The sequence below is a fragment of the Acyrthosiphon pisum genome, chromosome A1 (genome assembly GCF_005508785.2).
Source record: "Acyrthosiphon pisum isolate AL4f chromosome A1, pea_aphid_22Mar2018_4r6ur, whole genome shotgun sequence".
In the NCBI taxonomy this organism is placed as follows: Eukaryota; Metazoa; Arthropoda; class Insecta; order Hemiptera; family Aphididae; genus Acyrthosiphon; species Acyrthosiphon pisum.
Window position 1 is genome coordinate 89,858,447 of NC_042494.1, and position 10,761 is coordinate 89,869,207.

Sequence of the window (10,761 nt, forward strand, 5' to 3'; positions counted from 1 at the left end):
TGTTTTCATGAGACGAACAGAGTAGATGTATCTATTAAAAATGTACTTGAGCTATGGAAATTATGAGAGTCATTGAGTATGTTGAATAATATAATTGGAAAATCACTTAATTTTCAGTCGGCAAATCATAATGAATACACCCCCCCCCCCCTAAAAAATGTATTGCGCCGGCCCTGACTATTGAATAATAAAAATAGATAAGGGTAAACAACTTTGGATTTTAAACATGAAATTAGTCATCGGTCATTAAACAGATTTTAATACCCGGCTATTTTATATAGTATATATTATATAATATTAATTTTAAATAGGCCAGAAACTTATTGAATTTGCATATTTTTGCATGTCTGTTTTTTAATTACTTTTATTAGTTGATAAACTTTTTACTAATTATTAAATATTTACATACATATTATACAGCTGTACATTATGTTGTTGAGCAATGAGCATATAAATATAATTTTGGTTAAATATTTACATGGGTACAACTTTTTTTGTTGATATTCCTATGCATATTTCATGATTTTTCAATGCAATAAGTCATTTAGGAATAACAAAGTAGTTAAGGTATCATGTGTGATTACTTAAAAACGAGATTACTAGTATAAGTGTAGTTAACTTTAATAATTTTACAATTCAATTATTATGGAATAGTATCCAAATCAAACATATACTAAAATAATTGACTAAAAAACAGAACGTTAAATGTAAAAATGACATCTTTAAATTTAAGTGCAGAAGCCTTTTAAATTAATAATTACTTCATCACACAAGTCTGAGATCTTCTGGGCTTTTAGCTAGTGATCGTTTATAAATGCTACTTCTCATACATATATGACATATTCTTAATTATTGTTATTGAATATAAATATATTCTTTAGTTTGATTTGATTGAAGAAGATGAACAAAAATTTGGAAATGTAGATAATGATAACGATTGTTGGTTAACTATAAAAGTAGAATCACAAAATACAGTCTGGGTTTTAAGACGATCATACGAAAATGCAAGAACACTTGATCATCAATTACATAAATGTGTTTATGATAGAAAGTTCAGTCTACTTCCAGAACTTCAACCTGTACCAAGTGATTGTGAAAATCCTAATGTAAGAAATATGATTATAATGACTTTTATTGAATTATAATATTTTCATTATTTATTTTCACATTTTAGGAATATTTAAAAGACTTGATTAGTAAATATTGCAAAAGATTATCTCAAATAGCTGTGGGAAGTTTAATTAACTGTGGACCTATTCTTAGCTGGTTAGAACTAGATAATCGTGGTCATCACCTTTTAGTTGCTGATGGAGATCATTGTGCGATAAATACCCCTGCAGTTGCCGCAGCTTATTCAGTCAGAAAATACACTGCACATGCTTCTGATGAAATTTCATTTGATGTAGTTATTTATACATTTATGATTCTTATATAAATATTATTAACTATTATCTTGTTTTAATAGATTGGTGATATAATTTCTGTTATTGACATGCCATCACCTGAAGAAAGTGTTTGGTGGAGAGGCAAACATGGTTTTCTAGTTGGGTTTTTCCCATCTAGCTGTGTAGCTGTTATAACAGACAAAGTCCCGAGAAATCTTTATATAAACCCTCATATGCTTTCTCTTTCTGAACCATCAAAACCAGTATTAAGGTAAATCCATGCCCTATTTATATTTTTGTAATGTCATAATAAATGTTTTGTAATTAACATTACTTAATTAAATAGGTGTTTATTTATACAAATATATTACTCAAACATTAATAAGATTTACATTGTGATTGATAAAATATTTGTCAAAATTTTCAGAAAACATGGTAAACTGATATCATTTTTTCGGTCTTTTATATTATCAAGACCAACTCGAAGAACATTAAAGCAGTCTGGAATATTAAAAGAAAGAGTATTTGGTTGTGACCTGGGTGAACATCTTCTAAATTCTGGAAGAGATTGTTAGTATAATTCTTATTTATACACTAGATGTAATTTGTTAATGTAAAAGGGGTTTTATTTCTAAATTTATTATTTTATTGAAAATAATAATAGGAGTACCATACTTTTTGATAGGAAAAAAACTTATAAAATGTTAATTATTAAATTTGTGGTAAACAATATTTTATTTATCATTTATTTATACTTTGTAATATAATCCTTGTTATTGAAGTTATTTTAAAATAATAAAATATTATAGCCTATTTTTATTTATTTTACGGTTTGAATACATTTATATATAATTTAATTAATATATTATTTATCATTTTACTAACTGAAATAATAAAGACATCCACATAAATAACAATTTTTTTCAGAGATTCCTCACTATTTTTGTAACAAATAACTTTAATTATCTCCATAAATATTGTATAATCTTAATAAAGTGGTTATACTAATTGTGGAAATTTGTATTTTAGTACCTGATGTGTTAACTAGCTGTGCTGAGTTTATTGAAAAATTTGGAATAGTTGATGGAATATATAGACTTTCTGGTGTTACATCAAATATTCAAAGACTGAGGTTTGTATCAATATTGAACTAATTGTTTAAAATAATTTCAATCTTTTAAAAGCAGACATATTACTGACACTGTAATTTTTTGTATGTTTCTTTGGCCTTTTCGCTATAGCTAAAAACCTAAAATTATAAAACTATTTTGAGTTAAATTTTAGTTTTTCCTATCAATTCATAAATAAGAAAAAATAATTTTTGGCTATACTTCAAATTTCATAAGTTAAATCTTTGATGTGCGTTCAAAAGGAGTTAAGTCATATTTTGTTAAAAATCATGTTTTGACTTCTTTATATTCGAAAAAAATTTCAAACTTTAATTAAATCCTACTGAAAAATCATAATTTTTGACTTAACATCTTTTGACCGCGCACCAAATAAATATTCCATTAATAAATTTAGAGTATATAGAGTATGCATTGTATTTCCTCACTTTTCTTTAAAATGAATACAGTAACTAACAACAACACTAACTCTTATTCATTACATAACATATAATTTGTTCATGTATTAGGTCAACGTTTGATGAAGATAGAGTACCAGCATTGTGGGAAGATGAATCAATAAGACAGGATATACATAGTGTGGCCTCCTTGTTAAAATTATATTTTAGAGAACTACCAAATCCATTATGCACTTATCAACTTTATGATTCATTTGTGAATGCTGTACAATCAATACCAGAGAAAACTACTGAAGTCAGGTTACAGCTTATGCGAGAAACAGTTCAAAAGTTACCTCCACCTCATTTTAGGTAAGTAGAGTAAAACTTATTTAAAATAGATATTTCTATGGACTAACAAAAATGTCCTTAAAAAATAGGTTTTATAAAATAAATTTGGAAATTCCTTTATTCTTTTATTAATAATAAAAAGTGTTGCTTGTATTAGAACGTTGGAATACTTGATGAAACATTTATCTCACGTGGCGGCTCTTGGTGAACAAACAGGCATGACAGCAAGGAATGTTGCAATTGTTTGGGCACCTAACTTGTTAAGGAGTAAACAACTAGAAAATGGTAGTGGTGTTGCTGCTTTACATGGTGTTGGTATTCAAGCTGTAGTTACTGAATTTTTAATTCGGTATACAGACTATATTTTTAGCCCTATTCCTAGTGTTGGAGCAAAATTGCCACCTACCAAAGGTAATTAACATGTTAATAATTGAAAAACAAATTTTATTCCAATTAATTCTTCTTAGGAACCCCCAAAAAATCTAGACCTAAATCTTTAGCAATATCTACTCAAACAAAACTTTTAACCCTCGAAGAAGCACAAAATCGTGTTCTAACTTTTGCAAAAAGAAATGATCCTAATTATATTGAAGTTGGTAAGTAAATTATAATTAGTTTAAATTAAAATATATTAATGTAATATAATTTATAGATAATATCTTTTACATTTTAGGTGGAGGTCCTTCTTGTTTACCTGAAAAGTATCATACTGTAATTGATTTACCATCAAGAAGAAGTAATACTAACAAAAGGCGTTCACCATCAAGATGGAAATCATTATTTACTCGTGGTGGAAGTAGTATTTCACTTGGAGTTTTGCCACTTCGTAAAAAGTCCGAACCAAACTTAATACCTAAATACATGGTAAGGTTTATATAAATGTATTACGTTTTTAAGAAGTATTTAAAATTTTATTGAAGTTTATACATTTATTTTGTAAGTACTTTTATGTTAGTGGTTTATGAAAACGAGTTATCTATGTAAGAAGATGGCACACGTTATGTGTTGTCTCTGTATTAGAACTGTACAACATGTCAACATAGTAAATTTGTATTCACTAAAAGGTAAAACCAATCTTGTGTTGTTCATATATTAGAAGAAATTGTTAACCTATTATCAGACTAAAGTAAGGATATTAACTGGGTTTTTACCATGCAACCATTTTCATTTTCAAGCAAGATATGGGTATTTGAAATATCAAAAATTAAAAATTAAAATATCACTTGAAAATTGAAATATTGAATAAAAGCCAATGCTTAATCACAGAATATTATTATCTAAAAAATTGATAGTGGGTCAAATCACTCTAATATCAAAACTAACAGCACACTATTGAATCGAGTGAACGAAAATTTGCTATGTCGTACGTTTTTAAGACAGAGATAACAAATGCATGGGTAGCATCCTCTTAATATTTTATTAAAAAAAGATGCTGTGCTTTTATATTTTTCAAAAATGTCTTGAAAATTTTTTTAAAAAAAGGCTTCCAATTTCAAATACATAGGAAGTGTTGCATGAGAGTTGTTGCACTTTTACTGCTGTTTGTGGCCGTTCCTTGTAATACCTAGTAGAAATTGTTTGTTTGGTATCTATATATATATATATATATAAATGAATGTTTGGCTGTCTGTCTGTGTGTCCTTTGGTTGCTATGGGTTTTGAAGCTATTATAATAATGATTATTAGTTTGCCGGGCAACAAGTTGCACGGGATCATTTCGTACAGAGATAAATTAGACCTCTGAGCAGAAGATAGGCTAACTTTAAAAGAAAGAGGACCAACCCTGGGAGGTGCTCAAACAGGGATTTTGAGATTTCCAATGAGAATTTTTGTTCATAAATGGTTGTCATGGGTTTTTAAACTATTATAATTATTGGTTGCCGAGCAATAAAGTGCATGGGATCAGCTAGTTTCTTATAAAAATGTATCTAAAATAAAAATTTTCATAATTTCTTTTTAAATTAATCAGGACTCGAAAGAATGTGTACGTCAGAGTATAACTGAAGGTATGAATATTCAAGACACACCTAAGTCTTCCAAGTCAGTTAGTGAAACAATGTCTTTACGAGAAATTAAAGGGACACCTCCATGTTCTCCTCCTGGCTTCTGTGGTTCCAACTCAATTGGTCATAATCGTTCTGTGTCACATGATTCTTATTTTGATCAACTTGCTGATCAAGAAGATCTGGCATCACCTATTCTTCACCCAAGTCAAGAAGGTACAAATAAATAATAACTCATCAATATATATTTGTTTTTAAAAATCTAAACATCTACTGAATAGTATTAGTTCATCCTAACTTCATTTTTTTAGATCTAAGTGATTTACAAGTTAACTTTGATTTGGATGAGTCTGATATGAGAGTATTTTCTGATGAAGATACCAACCATATTTTTAGTAACCGTTCAAGTATGGAACACTTACAGAATGTGACTCCTAATAATGTAAGTTTAAAATTAATAATTAAAATATTAAGGGATTTTATTTAGGTTAAGTTTTTCAAGCTTTCAAATTACATAGGCTAAAAGTATTAAATAAATAGCTTAAAAATGTATTACATTACAATATTTATTAGTTATTACATTTTCTATGATATATAAAACTGAAAAATATTACCCAAAAATGAAAAAATTTTAGTATTTTTCAAACAGTCAATATAACTCAAAATAAATAATTTTGATAAAGATACAATGATTTTGATATTTGATTTTTGTGGACCTTCTGTTAATTACAGAAATAATATATATCCAGATAAAACTTAAAAAGAAACTGTAAAAATAATAAAAATTTTATAAAAGTATTTATTGAGTTTTCTAAAAATAAAATATAATGTATTTAAAAATAAAGCTTTTTATTTGCCTTTCATATGTTAAAAGTTTATCAATTTTTTTTATTATTTGCTTTATGTTGTAGTTGAATAGTAGTGCTAAACGTTTACCAATATTAGCACACGCAGAAGATTCATTAAGTGCAGATCCTTCACCGAAGAAAAAGAAAACCACAGATTCAAGTAAAGACAGCGATCATACGAAAAATAATAGACTATCATATTTAGAAGAACGGTTTGCTTCACCTGATATTCGATTCATTGATAGTCAGTCTCCAGAACATGTAATTATTTCTATATTATTTTATTTATTCAGATTAAAAAAAACATATTTTTGTGTTAGATGACTGTTGTTGCAGACATACATACAGAATGTGATCAAATAATGACAGATGTTGAAAGTAATGAAACTGGTACTGGTTCATTGTCTACTATTACCACACCTACACTTTCATACTGTCCATTATCAGAAGAAAGTTATAGTGACAAAAACAGTACACCTGGTTACCAGACAATCATGATTGATTTTTGTGTACCAGATGTTTTGACCGAAAACCTTTTAACTACACCTCGAAATCGATTAAGTTACCAAGGTGATTTAAGAAATAAAAGTTTATCAAATGACCGACGTAGTTTTCAAGAAATTAAATTAAAAAATGTTCGAGATAATGCTCCATGTGAATCTTTTATCAACAATGGAATTGAAGAAAAAGTGAAATCAGATATTTCAATTTTAACTGAATCACATAGTTCCCCCAAAAAAACTGGATCTATGTATGAAATTGTTATGGGTAATAATTATGAACGTTTGGGTCACAAAAATTCAATTTTTCATCAAGATGATTCTAGTTATGAAGAAGTAATGCCATCCTGTAAGAGTTCTATTGATTCAATAGATAACTTAAATTTTGAGAAAGAGAAATCTGTTGAAAATATTCATTATGAAATATTGGTTGTTACTAGTCCTGAATCTTGTAATTCTAGTCAACGGGAAATATCAATTTCTTCACAGGTACTTAAAACTTACTAATTATACAGTGTATTATGTATTCTATATTTTATACATGAACATTTTTTTATGTTTAGGATAATTTAGAGAGTGAAAATTTAAAAATTAAAGAAATCACAAACAATCAAAACATGTTAGATAATAATGATTATTTGGTTTCACCTACAAATGAAGATACTGAAATGTTAATACAAGATAGACTTGAAACAATAATTTTACCAATTAAAAATGTTGAGCATATTGACAATATAAATAATATAACAAATAGTGCAAACATTTTGGTGATTTCTACTGAGGAAGTGTCCGAGAATAAAGTGGATTTATTATTAGATTCAAATAGACGCAAATTTGAATCAGAAATTGGAAGAGATATAGTACATGAAAGACGTATGAGAAAAGATTTGATGGAGAATTCAAGTTCTACCGGTAAGTGATGTTACAGAATTAAAAAAAAAAAAAAACACTCATTATTAGTGTACATCATTTCATAAATTCAAAACTATAAATTTAATATTCATATCTCATAGGTTCACTGTAATAAATAATAATATATATTTAGAAAAAAGTTGTCGATTTGTATTTGGCACTACAGTATTAACTTTTTAGATTTAATATTGAGAATAAACTAACTGTACCTACACAAAAATTATGAATTCATTTTTAATGCTATTACCATATCTAAAAACAAAATTGTAAAGAAATAATTAGATATACCCAAGTTAAACGATATTATTACTTAATGAATAGGATCTTTTTCACTTGCAGTAATTTTTATTAATTAAAGAATAATAATAATTATATCACATATAAGTTCTCTACTCTAATACATTTTATTATTCCTTAACAAAAAACTATTATTTTGGTATTTCAATACACAGTTAATTAATATCATAATTTAATTATTTCATATATTAATATTTATTACTGTTCTGTAGTTAATACAAATATTTGTTTTAGGAAATAAGGAAAATACAAAAAATTTTCACGAGTCATTAAATAAATTTGACTCTAATAAATCTCCTAAAAACAGTTCTACATGGATAAAAAATAGAAGACTACGTAACAATTGTCAGCATGTAACTAGTACAGTTTCATTAGATGCTTTTAATTTTCCAACAGATAATCAAAATTTGGAACGTGTAAAAACATCACCAAATCTTATAAGCTCAGAAATTAGCTGTCAAAAATCTGAAATGTCTATTGATATGGATGCTACAAGACGTGAACGTATTGACCGTTATAAAGAAGAACGTAGGCAAGCTCTCCGTGAACGTTTTAAAACATCTGAAAGTATTCAATATGATGATGATATAATTAAACGTCTAAGAGCTAAGACATTGAAATCTCCAGACGAATGCCCTGGAAATAATATTAACACATCTATTAAACAACCAAAACATTTAGTAAAGATAATCACTTATGATGAACGTGATACTCTATCTATAGATCCTGAACGAAAAGAATGGTATACACAAAGTTTAGAACGTAAAAAATGTGCTAAAAAAGAAACTAAAGGTTTAGTTGCATCAAGAGTAAATCAGTTGATTGGATGTACAACTTCTTCTGACGAAATTAATAACAAAAATACTTTGAAAACAAAAACAGATAAACAGACTTCAAAGTACATATTTTTACATGAATTAAAATAAATTTGTATATATTATTTAGTAAAGTAATTAACATTTTAATATATTTTGTTACAGTTCGATACGACAAAGAGCACATAGTACTAGTGATAGACCACCTCAATTTTGTATAAAAGATATGGCAGCATTCTTTGAACAAAAACAGTAAAAAAAAAATTTACTAAATCGTTAGAAATAATGATTTAATTTGGTAGTTTCAATTTAAAATTATTTTATTAATTAAGTTACTAAATTATAGTTCTGTAATTTCATGACAAATAATAAAAAATAAACCATTAATCTCTAACAATTACACAATTTTAGTTATAAGCTGTTATAAAATATATAAATTATATATTTATGTCCTAATTAAGTTTAAAAATGTCGTTTTGTTATTAAAACTAATTCTGTGATAGTGATTTTTATCAGGTCTGTATTTTAGACTTTGTGAAATAATTTGTAGAGTATAATATAATGTTTGCTTTCTTTAATCATATCATATTTCTAATATAATATGAATAAATAAATGATGACACTTTTAGTGAAAACCTATATGTTCTTATATACCTAAATTCTATTGTTATTTAATGGTTTTTTTTTTGAATTTTCTTAGCAGTTAGTTGCTAACTAAGAATTATTTATAAGTTATAACAAACATAATTTCTTTTTAAAATCTTATATTAGTTTTTAATAAAACTCAATAATTAAATTAAATATGAATTACAAACTTTGGCCAAAGATAAAATTATAGTCAATACTCAATACAATTTGAATGTATGCCAAATGTATAATTGACTCTTTAATCTGAGAGAATAATATAAATATCTAATGATATAATTTTGATTGTATTGTATATTTTTAATTATTTTTAATTTTATAATTGTTATAATGAAATCTTTCTGAGATGCTGTATGACAATAGTTTTGCTGACTTTAAAAGTACTTTTTTAATACCAGATTTTCTACTTCAATAAAAGTATAATAATGTACAACTGTACAAGTAGCTTATAAATCATTAATTTTCATATATTTAAATGTTTTTTATTTAACATGACATATTTCACTGCATTCAATATTTTAATACAATCATTTTTTTTGTGTTTTAATTGTCTTAAAGTATTTCAAAATGTTTTCAATTTCAACATTGCTAACTTAGTTTTATAAACTAACTACTAAATTTGAATAACTTTGTTTTACTATTATTATATTTTATTTTTATTTTTTTATCGTTTCTATTATTTTGTTCAATTTACTACTTATAACTTATCAATTAACTAATTTAACTCATAATATTAATATTTAATACATATTAAATTGTAGAAGTGTGGTCAAATATTATGCTAATACTTGTTTCCTTTTTATTTGTTGCGGTTGTCCGTCGTTTGTTATTTTTATTTGAGAACAACAACATTTAGTATGTTAATCTTCATTTAATTTTAAATGTATTTATTATTAATTATAGGTAATCAATGTATTAAAAATATTTCTTATTAAGTATTACGCCTATTACTCTGTCTCTATATATATTTTTCACAGTTATAATTTTATGACAACCTATATTTTTTTTATGACTGTCAATAACTTAAAATGTTAATTTTTATTTTGCTAGTTAAAAATATAGTATCTAGCTTAATAATGAACAAATTGTTAAGCTACTCTTATATTGTTATGCACAAATTGTAAAAACATGTATACTTAAGTGTTTTCTTTTAAGTTTATATTATTATTATATATTTTTTTTACTTTACCTGTAACACCAAAATTAACAAAAAAAAAAAAATAATTACCAATTTCCGTTTGGCTTTTAAACAAAATACATAACAATCATTGAAAACAAATTTTGAATTCTTTGTATTATCATATTATTATTTAACGAAACAAACCTTTTAAAAATACCTTCAGAATACCTTCAGAAACTAACGGCAATAAAATAAAACATCATGAAAAATATACACCATGTATTTTCTGAAATAGGACAGTAACCTGTCTTTAAACTTTCAGTCAATAAACTTATGAGTTATGACCAGTTGCGTATTTACGGTGATGAGGGGGGGGTGTAA

General features: G+C 26.0%; 1 protein-coding gene across 1 annotated transcript; it reads left to right on the forward strand.

Moving 5' to 3' along the window:
- Nucleotides 1–572: 572 nt before the first annotated feature.
- LOC100163947 lies at nt 573–9,009 on the forward strand. The gene is made up of 17 exons (XM_008189332.2): nt 573–602; nt 882–1,106; nt 1,175–1,402; nt 1,466–1,656; nt 1,813–1,955; nt 2,415–2,517; nt 3,022–3,261; nt 3,398–3,651; nt 3,708–3,836; nt 3,914–4,104; nt 5,210–5,459; nt 5,555–5,685; nt 6,155–6,352; nt 6,412–7,080; nt 7,155–7,503; nt 8,035–8,698; nt 8,781–9,009. Exons 1-17 carry the CDS (start codon nt 573–575, stop codon nt 8,869–8,871), a joined length of 4,086 nt encoding a protein of 1,361 aa, XP_008187554.2. The 3' UTR covers nt 8,872–9,009.
- Nucleotides 9,010–10,761: the final 1,752 nt, after the last annotated feature.

Excerpts from the sequence above, each read along its gene's own strand:
- LOC100163947 (XM_008189332.2), top strand. The coding sequence starts at position 573 with ATGTGTGATTACTTAAAAACGAGATTACTA. Across the intron at positions 1,107-1,174 it reads GTGATTGTGAAAATCCTAAT|GAATATTTAAAAGACTTGAT; the intron begins GTAAGAAATATG and ends TTCACATTTTAG. Across the intron at positions 6,353-6,411 it reads ATAGTCAGTCTCCAGAACAT|ATGACTGTTGTTGCAGACAT; the intron begins GTAATTATTTCT and ends TTTTTGTGTTAG.